We start from the raw sequence: 17,684 nt of genomic DNA, 5'->3' as shown, positions 1-17,684 counted from the left end.
CAAAGTGCCCGTCCAGAACCCTGTTCAACAACAAACCGCAAGCAGTCAGACCCCTCCTCCTCCGCTTCGAACAGATGTGCGAAGAAGTAAAAATACTCGATACACTCCCCGACATTGCACAATGCCCTGATCCATTACCCCCTTGGTATAAATTTCCCTGTGTATGCGACCTTACTTTAACACAGTTTGACAAACAACAAACTCCACACGAACACATATTACAAGAATTCCTGACATTAGAGGAAAAATACAAAGACCACAATACATTTTATACCGACGGTTCTAAAACTACCTCATATGTTGGTAGTGGTGTCGTAGAAAACAATCGCCAGAAAACAGTTAGGTTGCCCAATTGTGCATCAGTGTTCACTGCAGAAAGTTATGCCATATCCATAGCTGTGGAAAAAATAATAAAATGCAATATTGAAAAGAGTATAATCTACACTGACTCCCTCAGCTTAATCACAGCATTACACTCTAAAAATGCAACAGAACCTGTAGTGGGAAAAATAATACATTGTATAACATCAGCCGAAACACGAGGTTACAAAATTAAATTCTGCTGGGTACCTAGCCATGTCGGAATCGTAGGTAACGAGACAGCTGACGAATGTGCAGCAGCTGCCCGAAAAGCAAAAATAGAAAAAGTAAATGTACCACGCAAAGATGTTTTGAAATTCATACAAAAAAAGCTCAGGGAAAAATGGCAAGCCTCATGGAAAAATGAAATAAACAACAAACTACACGTCGTGAAACCAGTTGTCGAAGAATGGAAGTCATGCAGTCACCAGAAACGCTTCATGGAGGTAATATTATGTCGCCTTCGAATAGGACACACGCATCTTACTCATAGTTACATTCTCAAAAAAGAAGATGAACCCATATGTGAAGACTGTGGACATGGACTGACGATAAACCACATTTTAATTTCATGTAAAAAACTCGAAAAGCTACGGAAAAAGCATTTCACTCTATTTTACACCAAACAGATACCATTCCATCCATCACTTCTCCTAGGAGAGAATGCAATTGTAGACATTTCATGTGTTTTTAGTTTCTTAGAAGAAACATCCTTCCTGAACAAGCTATGATATCTTAACACTTCATTCCTTCTAAAAAAAACCATAATATACCTTGTGCTTGGCGCATGATAGCCTGAGTTGCTTATGCGCCATAAAACACAACACAACAACAAGTTATACAGTGCAGTCCACTTATAACGATGTTGAGAAAACCTGAAAATCCAATCGTTATAACCGATTATTAAATCTGGACCGGCGAAAAAAAACACACCTACATATTTTCCCATGCATGTAGGCTTGCCTACTACCAGCGATGAGTAAATCGGGTTGAACAACGCTAATCATCATACTTAGCACTAAACACTTTATTACACTATACATCAATAGCCATAAAATAACTTAAGCATACTTAAAGAAGTCGGAAATTCGCACTCGCTTGAGCAGCAGCTGAAGCTTGACAATCGCTGTGAGCAGTGCTACCAGTAAGTAGTGTGTACGCTAGCGGCAGTCCTTTTTACGTGCACGAAACCGATTAGCGGCTGGGGGAACTGAAGGACATCCCCAGCCTTGATGATCACTAAAATCGTAGAGTGCGAATGTCCGTATTTTTTCACGAGGCTTCCAACCTTGAAATCCTGCCAAAAATTTCGATGAATCTGCCGTTTCATCTCGTGAGCTATCGCGCCGCCATCATCCACGGGCGCAGAATCGGTGATGGCGATGACGATACAGCCGCAGCAGCACCCTTTTTGCGGCTGTGATTGCGATGATGATAGTGCTCATTTTCTTCGCCGCATATGTAGAGTTTTCACGTCAATGTCTTCTTAATATTTTATCTTTATACGAATATTCAAATTTTCGGGGTAAGCACCTATCGGGTGGCGATAAAGCTGTCGTATCCAATGTACCGCCGATAATCTTTCGTCATATCTGGTTTATTTTTACATGGCGGCAATGGGAAAAATAATAAATCACAAGTATTTGATCGTTATAAGCGATATATCGCTGTATCTGGTATTGTTATAAGTGGACTGCATTGTAGACCAACACCATATTTACAAACAAAGGGGGCGCTCGCGGCGTCACAGCCGACTGGGGGGGAAAAATAGGGTTAGCGCCCATAGGATACATGGAACCGAAATACTTCTAAGCAGTTTTTTTTTAATTTCACGAGACACCTATGATGTCTTTATCTGTGAACATCCTAGCAGCCGTGAACATCCTAGAACAGATCATGAAAGTATGAAATCTCATGACCGAGGCGAAGTATTTTTAGGTTGGTTGGTTTGTGGGGTTTAACGTCCCAAAGCAACTCAGGCTAAGTATTTTTAAAACACTGCGAAATGTAGGGGGGTGCGAGTTGGGAGGGCGACCCATAAAAACACAAACGCAGCATACCGCAACGTTTTTCTCGCAGAGCCCCAGAAGTGGTGGCCGGTCGTTAAATATTGGCCAACGCTTTGAAGAAGTATGCTGCATCATTGCGGAGGCGGTCTACTTTTAAAACTCCCCGAATAATCTACAGTCGACGACCGATTTTTCGGACTCTCAACGGACCACGAAAATGTCAGAAAAATCGGGTAGTCCGAAAAAACAATGTGCACCAAAAAAGCTCTATTTATTGCCTATTATTCACTTTGAGGCCGGAAAAAGTCATGAATGCTTTTCTGCACCACGCTCAGATTCCGTGCTAACGGGTCCGCCTGAATTTCACTTGCATCAGCTCAGCTTGCGTCGGCTGCTGAGCTGATCTCCTTTATATCTATATTTATTTATAAATTCTAAATATAAATTATAAAATCTCCTTATAAATTCAGAAACAGCTCTGAAGCCGATTCAGTGAAGTGCGAGCCACAGTAGCGACACAACATAGTTCTTGCATCAGCACGACCAAGGCTAGGCCTACTTGCTCCGCTCAGCAACGCACGTGAAACGCACGGCGAACACACAGAGGAACAGGCAGTCAGAGCGATCACGCTACAAGAAAAAGAAAAAAAAAGCACTCCGGCGGCGAGCAGCGACGGCAGCGACGTTGTCCCGGAAACTGAAGCTGCTAGGCAAATAATATAGCCTCGATCCAGCGTCAGTTCAGCTGAGGAGCGGCACGCAAGGCCGGCACCGGTTTCGAGGCTATCGAAGGAAAACTTAAACAAGATGGTGGCGACACCGCACAAAATGTGTGGCACTTGGTCCGGCTGACGCTTGGAATGTCTGAAAAATCGAATAGCTCTCCTTATAGTGTTCGAAATTTTGAGCAGCGTAATACATTGACTTTATAAGGTATGTCCTGGGGCCGGGAAAAAGTCCGAATAATCAAGCATGTCCGAAAAATGGAGTGTCCGAAAAATCGGTCGTCGACAGTATGTTGTGAATCCGGACACCCCAACAATGCTCATGTAGCAAACCATAGAAGACAACATCGTGGCCACAGCTGCTTGTGCATCCGAACACATGCAGAGTAGAGTTGTATCAGGTGCACAATATCAAGTTGACGTGTTTTGTACGTCCACAACGCACGCAAGGCGAGGAACAGCGCACACCACAAGCTCCCTCCGTTGGCTTTGAATACCTCCGGCTCCTCAAAGTGACGTCACGACGGGCGGAAAAGCGAGGTTTTCTCTCCCCGCTTTCCTCCTCTGTAGTAGTCGCGCGGGGCGCGAGAGATTTTAATTGCACGTTTTAAGTCTGCGATTGGGTAGGCATTTTATGCACAATCAAAAAAATAAGTTCACAGGCATGATTAACAAATAATCTGTTTAAGGAATCTGTATTATTGGCACATTGGAAAACCGCTGCAGTGTCCCTTTAAGCCTCCTGCTAGAAGAAATTGCCCCTTCATTTTCACGTGCTTTTGATTTCATAAACAATGCAGACCTTCTAAGTGAACTCTTTTTTATGAAAAAGTATTTTTAGCGCATATCCTAAACCCTGTCGCTTTGGGACGTTAAACCCCACAAAGCAAACCAAACCAACCCTGTGTTTGGCGCATGATGGCCGTAGTTAGCCTATATACCAGAAAGCCGAATGCAATGCATGTAATTTGGTAGTGTTATTTAAATAGCATGCAAAAATATAGTACATAGGCGCACTACTGCTTTTTTTTTGCTGGGGCTTGAAGCTAGTGGGACAAAATGTGGCTCTCTGCCATATGAAGGGTTGATAAATTGGTGCAGTGTGCTTAAAGACTTTTTTGCTGAAAGCAAGCCTTGTTATTGAGCGTGAACATCTGAGTGGGGACAGATCAGCAAATAATGACAAAGAACTGCTCTGTTTTTCATGACGTAACATTAGAGCTGCTGAACTGCAGTGTCATGTTTGGTTTCCTTTTAGTCTCTGTTGTAGGGGGCTGCAGGGGCTATGGCCTCGCAAGTTTTCCTTCTTTTCCTTCTTCTTCCAGGGATCATCAGTGTGCAGGGTGTACTTCATTGACTATGGCAACATGGGCACCGTGGCCCCCGAAAATATCCGTCCCCTTCCGGAGTTCTTTGTACAACTGCCGGCACAAGCTGCGCTCTGTCGGCTGCATGGGGTGCGCCCTGCATCTGCCGCTGCTGGCTGGACCACGGACGCAACTGCAATGCTGGCCATCATGTTCCAAGCAGGCCCAGTGGTCGCCACTGTCCACAAGCAGTCTGGGGACCTACACTATGTGGAACTGGCTTCTAAGAAAGGTTCGTGTCCGTGGAGGGTTCCTACTGCTGTACTGACACTAGCTACTGGCGGCATCGTTTGATGGTGGAGGTTTCCTGCGTAGATTGGGTGCCATGTTATGATTGTAAAGGGGTCTCGTTCGGCGAAAGCAGAGCATTTAGCAGTTAGAAGAGACCCACAAACAAAATACGGCTGTCGCCATCACGGGCAGACTGTGCAAGTAAATAGCATGCATCGACGTTGATTGTTGGGTGGGGATCTCAGATGCCACACCAAGGGTAGGAAATTTCAGTTATTTTCGGTTTTGAGGGGGGATAGTTAGTGATCTTGAAAACAGTTGCTTTATTTCTCAACATATCTTGTTGAAACTTAGTAGTATGTGTGGATGCAGCATAGAATGCTGATTTCGAATACGCATTTTGATTTCAAAGGTCTCACCTATGAGAAAAGATATGGCAGAATAACATAAGTGATTCCATATGGTCCATTATGGCAATAGTTTTTTAAGAATATACAGACTTTTCCAAAGGTCCATTGCACATCCTTGGCCTAGGAAAATTTCTATAAATACATCTTGCTGGTTGTAAACAAAAAAAGAAAATTGTATGTTGCTGTAAACTTCCACTTGACAGAAAAAGGGACCTAAGAAAGTCTGCATTTGTTTTACTGCCACTTATCTTTTCAACATGTGGAAAAAAACTGAGGCTTTTGTATGCAGCCCAGTTGTTGGTGAACACAAGAACATAGACATCACTGAAATCAGCTCATGAAAACTTCGAGGCATTTCATGTGCCACTTTCACTTGAAAGTCGCTTTCAAGTTTTTCTGACGCTGCCACAAGGACTAAAAATTTTTATTTATGGCTAGAGTCTCGTGAAACTTACCACACAATAGTGTTTTTCTTTATAGATTCCAAAGCTACTGATCTTAGATCTAAAGTTATCTTGCAGTCTATGAGTGTAAGTTCTAGGCAAGCTTATGCCAATCTGTTACGCGAAGTCAAACACGCAGTGTGTTTCGCGATCACATTGGCTGATGTCGGTGGTGACGTGACTGTGAGGATGTTCAAGAAAAGATAGAGAATGATGTGCTTGCCACTACGATGACGATGATCACAATGATGCTTGAGTGATACTCCTCCTCTGGAGCTCTTAGCCATCCGCCACCAAAGCGTCCATGGGACCGATGGCTCGAGGTCGCGTCGGGTGGCTGGGCAGGGTGAGGGTTGCGTGTTCGTGTCTTTCGGGTCCTTGCTCTGACCTCGTCTCTGGTCAGTTCGTGAGCGCCTTCGGGCTGGGAGCGGGCAGGGGTAGTTCCGGCTATTTGGGTTTGGGCAGGGGCGAAGCTGCACGGCGATGTCCCCGCGCTCTCGGTCGGTGGTCCCGGTGTACGGATGGCGGCCACGCTCCAAAGTGAGGATGGGGATGACGTATATTGCAGCTCCAATCAAAAATGTTACGTGGCGGCAAGCAAGAAAACAGCACAACATGGCAACAGTGTGAAGGATGATTTAATGGCTGGCCTAGCGCGAGGGCTCCTCTTGCGCAACTGCCGATCATCATCTTCGCAACAATATGAATTGGGGCGGGGAAGGGGGGGTGGGGGGGTAGTCAGGGGAGAGAGCACATCGTCAGCATAGTCACGCACTCCTGCTGCCACCACAGTCGGGGAGACCTGCCGATTGTCACTGTCAGTCTTGACTCTCACCGTTGCTTCAGAGGGACTGCTCACTTTGTTGTAGGCACTTTCATCCGCAGTCAAGGTGGACCATTTGGCTGCCCGAAAGCATGCTTCAGAAAAAGAGGTGAAATGATGGGCGATTGTGCACGGTAACTTGGTGCACCCAAGAGTCAAAGCGCGGTGGAGGAAGTGAGATTTTGTGCGGGACTAAAATGGCTAGTTCGTCCATTGGTCGCACACAACTTTTTATTTGGACTTGGACATTTTTAATTGAGAGTTGAATTCATATACATGCTTAAAATGAGATTTTTAGAAAACAGATTTGTTATCTTTTTTTTTTTTTTTTTTTTTTTTTTTTTGCATGATGTTTTGGCATTTTGAGAGCTCTAAACTACTTCAGCACATATAGCAGCTGGAGGAAAAATGGCAGCAGGAACACTTTTGGAACTACCCTTGTCTGATCCGACATCCTTTCTGGTTCTGTTCTGTCTCTCGGGTTCTGTTCTGTCTGAAGCAGTCCTGCAGCAGCATTTGAGTCAACCGCTAATGGGACAGTAGCAGTAGGTGGCAATGCACAACGTTCCTCCAGCTTGCAGAGGCTCCCTCTTCCTTCGGAAGTCGTGCTTACGGGGTGCATGGGGAGTGCTCAAAGGTGAAAACGTGAAAACATGCAGGATTCCCACAGTGCTACAGTTTGTTAATGGAGCTACCCTCTACAGAAAGACCTCCAGCCTCGCGGATTCTGTGACTGCTGCTGGTTAGAGATGCAGGCATGTCATTGCAGTGAGGCTGGTTTGAGGAACCACTAAGTGTCGAGCGTAATAAATGACATAACCTATGGGGGTTAATCTCGCAAAGAGAATGCGCCACGGGGGGGGCTAGACGCTACAGTCACCTTCTAGCCCCGACGTGCCAGCCCTAGCAGACAGAGCTGTGACCCCCAACCCGCGGTGCGAGAAGTCGCTACTGCGGCGGGTTCGAGCCAGAGTTACGTACTCGAACAGAGTTTATTGTGATCAAGTACACGGCAGGAGAATAGCAATCAAGAACAACCACCGTGTAGCGAGAGAACGCCGCGTACGAGGGTGAAATAAAAACCACCTAATAAGGAAGCGCGTCAGGGAGGTGAGAGGAAGAGTCTTCTCACCTGACACGGCTTCTCGCTCACATCCCGTTGCGGTAAGTGCCTACGGTCAATGGGCGATTCTCGGTGACGGCGGTGGTCTCCTCGGCGGAAATCGTGAACCGCGTGCGTGCGCGCCCATTCGCCGAATAACCCCGAGCGAGTTGCTACAGTCGCACTCCTCGGCACGGAACGGGAGAGGAGGTCTCCCGGTTGCGCGGGCAGGAAAGAGGGAAGCCCGCGGCAGCGTCGCTGCAGGCCCGGGAGGCGGCAGGGGGTGGCCAGCATGCCCTCTCCTCCGTAAACCTCTCTGCCAGTGCGCGTTATCACGCGTGTTAATTACGCGCGGGCTTTATAATGGAGGAAGGGGATTGTGAATCTCCACAAACCATCAGAACGACTTCATTTGAGAAAACAAAAAAAAACAGAACAACGCCGGCAATACAGTAGAAGCTTGTTAATTTGAACCCTAATAATTTTAATTTCTGGATAATAGAGCTGCACTTTTGGTCCGGTCAAGTTCCACGGAAGTCCAGGCATTAATATTGCCAGCTAATTTGAACGAGACTCGATTTCGCTACGTGCAATTCGAGCCACACACCACCGCGCCAGGGCGTCTAGGCAGGAGTGAGGTCTCTCTAGTTTTGGTTCCAACTGCTTCAGCGTACCTGGTGACCGAAGGAAAGTGGTGTTGAAACGGAATGACTCACACATGTGGCATGATAAGATGCGGGGGTGGTTGAGTTGTCTAAGGCGCTGGCATCGGAAAGTACTCCTTTCTCGCCAATAACAGTTCGAATCGCACACGACATTTTTTTTTACAGCGCTTAAGTAGGCTTTCACCTGGTGTCGCTGTGAAAGAAATTGGGGCTAGCATCTACCTCTGGACTGGCACCTAGCACATTGTGAAAGAAATGCCCCCCCCCCCCCCCCCCCCCCCCGTTTTTTTCCGCGGTTTTCACTCAGAGGCCGACAACCCTTGCTTATTTTTTCATTAGTAAATTTAATTATTTGCTGCGATATGAAACCTTTTTTTTTTTTGCAAGTTATTTTTGCTGGCTTTCAACGATTTGACCTCATATTATTTATTTTGACTGTTTTTCTTCTTCGTTTTCACAAGGTTCCAATAATGTGGTTTTACCCTTTTGCAACCAGTGCAATATTTGCTTTACCTGTGGAACCGGTTGAGAATCTCTGATTGAGTAAACATATCAGTGTACTTTTCTTCCTTATTTTATACATACAGTACTTGTTTTTTTGCACATTTTAGAGCACTTTAAAGCAAATTCAGATTAGTCTTGAGCCATGTTAAAGTGCACTTCTGGTAGTTCAGACCTCTCATAATCTGTATGTCTGTCTCTAATTATGCTTTGTAAAACTAATTAAGGACCTGTTAGGTGTGATTCTGTGCCAATGACAAACTTATGATGTAGCACTCTTTGTATCACTTCTCAAGAACTTTTCAAGCATCGTTTGCCAACCTAAGAGATCTGAATAGTCGAAGCAAATTGCTTCTAAATTGCTGCTTCATTGCTCCAAAATGCTCCCGATTAGTAATTTGTCATCCAGACTGCTCTTTGATCAACATTCCTGCACTCTAAAGTGCTCTAGATATTGGAAATTTTCATGCCGCAAAATTTGCTTCAGATTGCAATTGGTTGGTAGCCTCACTGCTAATGCCATCAGGCCAGGTGAGGTGAAGAGCTCTGTGTGTAAGGTGCAGGTGTGGGGGCCCATTGCCTGTTGCAAGCCTCTGCTTTCCTCTGCAGGTGGCCAGAGTCTCAACGAGCAACTGGTGGCCAATGGTCTTGCTGTTGACTTTAAAGCAGCAGCCGGCCCAACAGCTGCTGCGACAACAGCCTCGGCAGCAATGGCACCTGGCACGATGCCTGACCAGCAGCCTGAGCGCTTGCGCACCGTGTTGGAGCTGGTCAAAGTTGGAGACAAGTTGCCCATGCAAGTCACAGTGTCTTCAAAAGGTGTGGTGTGGTGCCTGTGCCTTATGCAGGAACTGGCCGAACCTTTGGTCAAGGTAGAAAAGGCGCTTCTCATCGACGGCACCAAACTCGGTGGCGAGAACAGGGCGCACGAGTAAGTGCAGGGCATTTACAACCAGTGCTCAAGTGTGTTGCAGTCTGTTCTTGTTTTACATTTGCTGTTGGCAAAGTGCGTCATAAGAGATGCTCTGTAGTGTGTGTTGAAGGCTTTTTGCTTTTTGTTCTGTTGGGCAGAAACTTTACGCTAAAACTTACAGGGTAGTTACAAAGTTACAAGAGTGTAATAGTGTAATAAGGGAAGTAGTAATAAGAGTGTAATAGACTCTTTGTTCTTTTTTTTTCTTGGAAGGTCTGATAGCTAGAGGGGATTATTCCGGATGTGCTCATAACTACAGTGATACTCTGAAGTGAACTTCTTCCAAGTAGTGGCTTACAGCAGTGGCAGTTGACCTCTACTAGTGCCCCCAAAATAAAATGGAGCATGGGTCTATGGAAATGGTGGTCTCCTCCGTCCGGGCTGCTGATAAGGCAAATGCCAAGTGTTAAGCGGAACATATGAGTGACCCGCATGCACCCAAGCTATACACGTGCATCTGCTTGCACTCCGGCCGGGAAATTTTGCAAATTAGTATCAACAATATTTTACTGTGATCTGCCTTCCTTTGACGATGCACCATGACTTCTGCACTGAAACTAAAACATTGAAGCACAGCACCAAGCAAAAGTGCTTGTGTGCACCCGAGTAGGACGGTCATGTTTATGTTGTGCAGCTTTGCCAGACGTGTAACTCTCTGCAGCTGCAAACAGCATGCCTTTGGTGTTTACTGTGTGGAATGGATACTTAATATCAAAAATAAATGGAGACCCGTCATCTTTGCAGCCTGCTTGAGAATGTTGTACAGTAAATCCTCGTTAACTCGAAGTTGTAAAATCGGGGGAAAAGCTTGAGATAAGCAGAGTTTCGAGTTAAGGTCTTTGAAGAAGAATTTTTAATATTGAAGCTGCAGCTTTGAAAATTTGTAGGTATATGTATGTCTACATGGTGATCTCAATATGAAATCAATTTTGCAAAAAGAGAATACTTTCGTCTATATGTAATATTTTATGAACAAAGTTTCTGATAAGGTTTTAAAGAAAACTGCTGTACGGATGCTCAAAAGCTCCATACCAATATATTTTAGAAGGATCTAGGAGTGCAACAAGGGTAACGGCCAGCTTCTGGCTCCTCTAGTGCAAAAGTTGTGATCAACCAAATTTGTGGTTGAAAAACTGAAATTTTTGTTAAAATTATTTTAGGAGACAAAAATTTTGTGCTTGCCCCTAGCCACCATCTCAAGCCCTTATTGCAATCAACAACTATGGAGCTACGAAACAACACAAAAGGGACCAAAATTGCACGTGTAGAAGTTGAGATAGGCTTGTCAGTAGGTTGCCAAGTGGCAAAAATGGTCAAACTGAGAAAACTGCAAAAAATTGAATACAATGTTTTTAAAGCATCTTTTATGCTCAATTATGCGAAAAAATTTGCTTGCAGCTTCAGAATGCTCCAGCTGAGTAATGGTCATTGGTTTTTCTTTGATGATGCTGTTTCATAGTAGAGACAGTCAGCTGAAGCTGCCCGCTTCCGCTCAAGTTGGCAGCTCGGCGATCATCTGGCTAGGCTGTAGTGTTCTCAGAGCTATTTTTGTTATTTTTGACCAATTTTAATAAAAAGTGACGCCTTATTGAATTTCTCATGCTGATTTCAAATATGCAATCCTTTTTCCTGTAACCCAATTAGCTTGCAAGGTAATTAGTAATAGACTTCAATTGTTTAAGGCCTAAATTTTGAAATAATGGGTTGTTAAAAAGTTAAAATTAGGGCATGGTTAGATAGCCAGTAGAGTAAAGAATGAAATGTTGGGAGTTGTTTCCTGATACAGTCGAGCCCGCTTATAACGAACCTGAGCGTCTCGCGGCGTCCGTTCGTTATATCCCGAAGTTCGTAGTAACTGGACCACAAACTAAAAAAGAGAAAAGAAAAAAAGTTGGCGGTCAAAACACGAAATTTATTTCTTAGCAAAAAAGTCTGTGATGCTCGTCTGTTTCTGCAGTGCAGATGCGATGAAGGCGGTCTCCAGTTTATTTAAAGCACTAGCGTGCTCTTCGCCGAGTCCCTTGGCATAGACAAGTTGTCTGAGGCCCTCTTATAGCCCATTGCTACAGATGTGCTTACGGGTGCTGGCTCAGACGTTTCATCTTCATCTGATTATTCCGCGTCGCTCTCGGCCCGCACTTCAGAAACGATGCCTTCGTCCGTGCACGGTTCCGCAATATCTGCGTCTTCGTCCGCAGAAATAAAATCCTGCTAACCAATGCCAGGGCCTCCCATGTCGGAGTCGACGACGCGCTGCCACAAATCGCCGCCGGAATCATCATCATCGGAGGCATCAGGCCCGACGTCCGGTACTGCGTCGACGAAGCCGGCCTTGCGGAAACAGTTTCGCACGCAAGCGGTCGTCACCTCCGCCCAGGCCGCCTTCACCATCTCAAGGGCTGAATACAATGAAACTCGTAGCGGCAAGTTAGCGGCCGGACGGTCAACGGCGATGAGCAAGCGCTGCACAATGCGGCGCCTATACGATGCCTTAAAGGAGCGTATTATGCCCAAATCAAGAGGCTGCACTTTAGAAGTGGTATTGGGCGGCAGGAAAAGTACAGTCACTGCCGTCAGAGACGTTTGCACGTGGTGCGCTGAGCAATTGTCGAGCAACAGCAGCACGCGCCTGCTTTGCCTCTGCATGTCGCGGTCAAACTCGCCCAGCCACTCAGCGAATACGCCACACGCCGACACTCGTAGGCAGCGCGCGTCGGCGAGCAAAGAGTAGCTCGCTTGCGAGGAGGATTGCGAAAACAGACCAAAAGGGATGGGAGCCCATCGTTATCTCGTATCGGGGCGCCGGGTTTAAAGATCCCCAAGATCCCCAGGTGGTCGAAATTACTCCGTAGCCCTCCACTACGGCCCCCCTTTCTCTCTATCCACTTTCACTCCTACCTTCATCCCTTCCCTTACGGCGCGGTTCAGGTGTCCACAGAGCAAGTGTGACAGATACTGCGCCTTTCCCTTCCTATGAACCAACCAACCAACCAACCGGGTTTACGTCGTCCGTGCGCTGTAACCGATCGGCAGTGCTCATGGACATTCGTTATACGTGCAATCTTGTGCCATTGAAGTAATGTATATTTTGGCGGTCTCTCCGGTCTCGTTCGTTATAAGCGAAAGTTCGTCTTAAGTGGGGCCGTTATAAGTGGGCTCGACTGTATTAGTGGTGCGATGATTATGACAGTAAAAAGAAATTCCAATTTTTGACGCCTAATGTTGAGGGTGCGAGCATTATGGAGTAGATACGGTATATCAGGCATTTACATTTTGTGACACCAATGTTTAGCTCTACACCAACTATATCAACATTAACGGAACTGATATTTTGTTCCAGACACACAAGCCTAAGTGCTCCCGTTTACTGTGCTGCTTGCGCTATGATGTTCACAAACATCCTTTTTTGCATGAAATTTATGCATGAGTTGCATTACCTTTAAATCCCACTGTAGTTCTCTAAGAAATGACTGGTGATTGTGTGTTCATAAAATGAGCCAGAATATAATGCACCCCAGTGCCACTCCCACTGAAGCCCATGCATATGAAAACTCTACATGTAACAAAGGTGCTGCAGTGGTAAAAATTCGCAATGCTTACTGCGCTTTTCCTAGTTCTGATTTGGTTTGGTTTTGGGGTTTAACGTCCCAAAGCGACTCAGGCTATAGGAGATGCCGCAGTGGAGGACTCCGGAAATTTCGACCACCTGGGACAGCACATCGGACAGCACGCGGGCACCTAGCTTTTTGCTTCCATCGAAAAGCGGCCGCCGAGGCCGGGATTCGATCCCGCGTCCTTGGGCACAGTAGTCGAGCACCCTAACCACTACGCCACCCCGACGGGGTATGTAGTCGCAATTTGGCAAACTGCGCGATAGTTCCACGATAACAGAACATAAACTGGTGGGAGAGAAACGTCTGCCATGACAATGAGCAACCGTTGCTGACAAAGCATCATGCTCCAACACTGCAGGCAAATCTATGTGGCTAATGCGGCAGCGCCTTTGCTGCTTCTGCTTTAGGAATGTCACACCAAGTGGCACGGGCAACACGCACAACCGTTTCACGGTCATGTTATGCTGTACGGCATATGGGCACAAGTTGCCGCCATTCCTTGTGTTCAAGAGGAAAACGATCTCGACGAAGGAAAAGTTCCTGCCAAAAGTCATTGTGCGGGTGAATGAGAAGGGATCATTAAATCATTAAATGGTCCTCTAATGGTTTCGTCCTGTGTGGTGCAGGCGTCCGGGGGCACTGCTGAAGCCCCGCAGCATGCTCATCCTGGACTCATTCCGCGGCCATATAAACGACCGTGTGAAAAAAGGGGTAGCGGACACGGGATGTGATGTGATCTGGTCATCATTCCAGGCGGATTGACACCTATTCTTCAGCCACTGGATGTGGCGCTGAACGAGCCATTCAAAGACCGCATCGGTGCATTCTGCAACGAGTGGCTCCAGCAAGAAAACCCAAAGACACCAACAGGGAGGCTGAAGCGAGCTTCTTTGGGCGAAGTGGCTCAATGGGTCAACGATGCCTGGTATAGACTACCAACAGACATGGCATTCTCCATGTGCGGCATCTCTGCACTGCTTCCGACGACCAACGGCTGCAGTGGCTCATATGATGATCGCGACTGTGTCCTCACAAGCGACGGCAGATGTCTCTGCAGTCTGCGGTCGCATGTTTCAGTAGTTGCGGTATTCCAAACAGAAACAGGAATATACGATTATTGAGCGTTTGTGTTAAGTTGTATTGACGGCAGCAACCTGTTTTGCTTTGTCACTGCGTCTACTGACAGCAGCCCTTCGTTTGAGACACCGCTTGCCAAAGAATCTCAAGCGCCGAAAACCGCAACTGATGATGTGTCCTCTCCAGCGTTACACACTTGATATGAGCAAGTACTTTTTTTTTTTAATGGAGCGTGGGGTAATGAAAGAGGCAGATAAGTAAGCAGAAGCGCACAGGAATCGCGAAATAAACAAAAGGCACCCTTGTACACGCTGCACGCGTGACTTAAATCGCTGCGGGTTGGCACGCGACGCGAAAATGCATCCACACTGGGTAGGGTTTGCCACTATGCCGCTAAGTGGCGACTCTGCTCGATCTCGAGGCCAATAGACTCTTCGTCATCAACCTGACTGCCATTTTGATATCTGCATCGGACAGCATTCCGGTAACAGGCACGCCCGCTTCATATAGCGGATACTATTTAAAAAAAGTGATGTCGTCAACTTCGGCATCTCTGGCGCTACCAGTAGCTTTCCAAACTTTGTCGCAAGGTTTATCACAGTCACTGAGCTCGTCAGTGTCTAGTAGCTCGAGTGATCTCTCGCTGCGCAAAAAGCCTGCGTGCACGAAGCAATTCGCAGTCATCAGTGGACGAACTTGTCGTCAGGCTTTGGCGATCAGGTGGACTGCACCCAGTAAATCTATTTCATACTTCTTACCGCTGTCATAAGAGCACAAAATTCGGTGCAGCAGGCACTTCCTATAGAATTTGCGAGCAACCTCAGTGACTGTTTGTTCCATCGGCTGGAGCACGGACGTCGTATTACTCCTGCATAACTGCCTCCATGTGGTCGATTTTGTATGGCCAGGGCAGTTTTCCGCCACGAACAACACTTTCCTGCTGTCCTTCGCCATTTTGTGATCAAAAGCATGTGCACTCTCTCCAAAGAGTGCCGCAGTCATCCAGGCCGTTTTATTGGCGCAATAAGTCTCATCTCTCGGTGGTGGTGGCGAAAAATTTTTTGTTCGGAAGAGGTGACACCGGAGTTCCGGTACCGCTCGCAGGCGTCCAGGAAGCCCGATGTCGCCCTAAGGGGCAGGGTTTAGTAGACAAAGCGGCGAACCGCTTCGGTTGCCAGACGGACAATGTTGGCCTGCGTTGCCGGGTCTTCACTATGAAGCGCGGTCTCCTATGCTTCTGCGTCCTTGAATAAATTGTAACCTGGGGAGTGGCTGCACTCCCAGAGGATATGTTTTAGCGCATCTCTCTGGAGCCGTACATTTCGAAAGCACGTTGGATTGAGTGACTTGCCGATTGCCGATAACAAGCAGCAGCAGCAGCTTCTCATCACCGATAGAGTTGGCTCCAAAAAGTATCGTCACCCTGTCTTTGAGCTGCTTAGTGCCTTTGCACGCTTCTCTCTTCGGCTTGTATGTGCGGCTAGGCAGCATCTTAAAGGACAGTGCTGCTTTGTCGAGGTTGAAGATGTCCTTTTCTGCATAAACCTCTTGCAGCTCAGCGAGTCGATGATTCCACCAGTTGTCAGCAGTCCCTTCATCAACGGGGCCGCTTTGAACAAGAACTGTCTTCGAGGCCATGGCTGCAATTGAAGTCTGTGTGGCCCAACTGCAATGCCAGAGCGTTTGCCTTTTTCATCATCATTTGGGTGGTCATGGGCAGATTGGCTGCCCTGACATTCTGGATCCACAGCATCAGTGCTACTTCGACCTCCGGGAATTTTGAGGCCCAAATTCGTTTCCGCTTGCTTGAGAAGCTTTGCTTGAAACCATCCAAAACCTTTGACTTTTCTTTAATATTGCCGAGAGCACCGACAAGGGGATGTCAAATTCCTTGGTGATGCTTGTTTTGGACCTTCCTTCTTTGTCAACTTCGTTGATTAACGAGACTTTTTTTTTCTCCAGCGTCGGAGGTTTGCACTGCTTGCAGCAGGACATCGTTACGCACACCACATACACAACAACAAAGATCAGTCAGTGTTTTGTGCGCATAGCGCAACGAAACAGAACTGCACAATCACAAAATCGCTCTTGACAGTATGCATGTGCGAAGTGCAGCTGACCAAACGAATGAATCACGCCGAACTGACTGCCCGATAAGACCCATCAGCCCCCACGCACGGGCGGCGCTCACGTGGCTGCTCCTAGGCTACTCAGTACAGCAGACGAAAAACTTCTGCATCCGCGGGGATGTCGATTTCGCTCTTTGAACATGGCCGTATTCGGCACATGGTAAGAACAAAGCGCTCGCTCGGAGCACGTATTACCTTTCGGTAATGATCTTTGCCTTCGGTCCTTCCCGTCAAAATTTTGAGATATCAGCATTACGCCCGACAAATGCGCGAGATAAACGGGAGCTAATACATAGCACCTATGGGAGGTGTAGGCGCGGCGTGGAAAACTTTCGACTTTACTGATTTTTCGAGATATGCGAGTTCATATTAACGAGGGTTTACTGTACTAGGATGTTATGCTTGGATTATAGTATATCTACTGAGCCTCTCTGGTTGCGGGATTTAATTTTATATGTTGTGACATTGGGTAGTTTTGTGCCTGTGGTTTTCACCACTATAGTTACTGGCTAGTAACTAGCTAAAAGGAAAAAGTGCAGTTTTCAAAAAGAACTACCTGCTGTTTAAAGCTCTTGTGCACAGTGGCTGTCTAGCTGTAATATGTCCAAATTGCAATCGTTGATTCTTGCGTCGGAGAGAGAAAAATTTCTGCCCTTGTTCTTCATTGGGAATGTTTCACCATGCTTGTTCTCCCTGTTTTCATCTCTGCAGGGTGACCGTTGGAGACTTTGTTGGCTCTAAATCCAACGATGATGGTCATTGGTATCGTGCCTATGTGACTGAGAAGACGGCCGATCAGCATACTGTGCGCTACGTGGATTACGGCAATGAAGAGAGCAACACAGCCCTTTTCCCCATGGCTTCGGAGCACAGGGATGTCCCAGGCGTGGCAGTGCGTGTTGACTCCTCGGACCCCACATTTTTCAGAACGAGGCAGCTGGTTTCATTCACAGTTGAGTCGATTGAAGGTCGCACAGCTCGGGGCACTGCTACCTCTGATGCGGACGGGAAGTCATTGGGTGCGGTGACTCTGGCGCCCTGGTACGCTGGCCTGGTCTCTGAACCATCTGCGAAAACTTCATCCGGCCCATCGGCTCCTGTAAGAAGTTTATGCGTTGCCTTGTGAATTATTGCGATAACTGACAAGCATGGAAAGCTATGCAGCACAGTAGCCGACCAATTTTTATGAACTCCAAAATTCAGACTTGCACGAAATTAATTACACTTCATTGTTGTAATGGCGACCATCTTGAAT

The 17,684-nt window shown here is 46.7% G+C and overlaps 1 protein-coding gene across 3 annotated transcripts in view; it reads left to right on the top strand.

Moving 5' to 3' along the window:
• LOC146198807 (tudor domain-containing protein 1-like) overlaps positions 1–17,684 on the top strand; it is an 81,506-nt gene that overhangs the window by 45,285 nt on the left and 18,537 nt on the right. For all 3 annotated transcript variants that reach the window (XM_084594294.1, XM_084594293.1, XM_084594292.1), the window contains 3 exons: positions 4,420–4,693; positions 9,246–9,567; positions 17,141–17,528. In XM_084594294.1, the coding sequence (XP_084450420.1) occupies positions 4,420–4,693; positions 9,246–9,567; positions 17,141–17,528 (984 nt within the window). The remainder of the gene's footprint in view (positions 1–4,419; positions 4,694–9,245; positions 9,568–17,140; positions 17,529–17,684) is intronic.

Source organism: Amblyomma maculatum, chromosome 2 (genome assembly GCF_055883805.1).
Source record: "Amblyomma maculatum isolate TAMU_Amacu chromosome 2, ASM5588380v1, whole genome shotgun sequence".
Taxonomy (NCBI): Eukaryota; Metazoa; Arthropoda; class Arachnida; order Ixodida; family Ixodidae; genus Amblyomma; species Amblyomma maculatum.
This window is presented reverse-complemented; position numbering and strand designations above follow the sequence as displayed.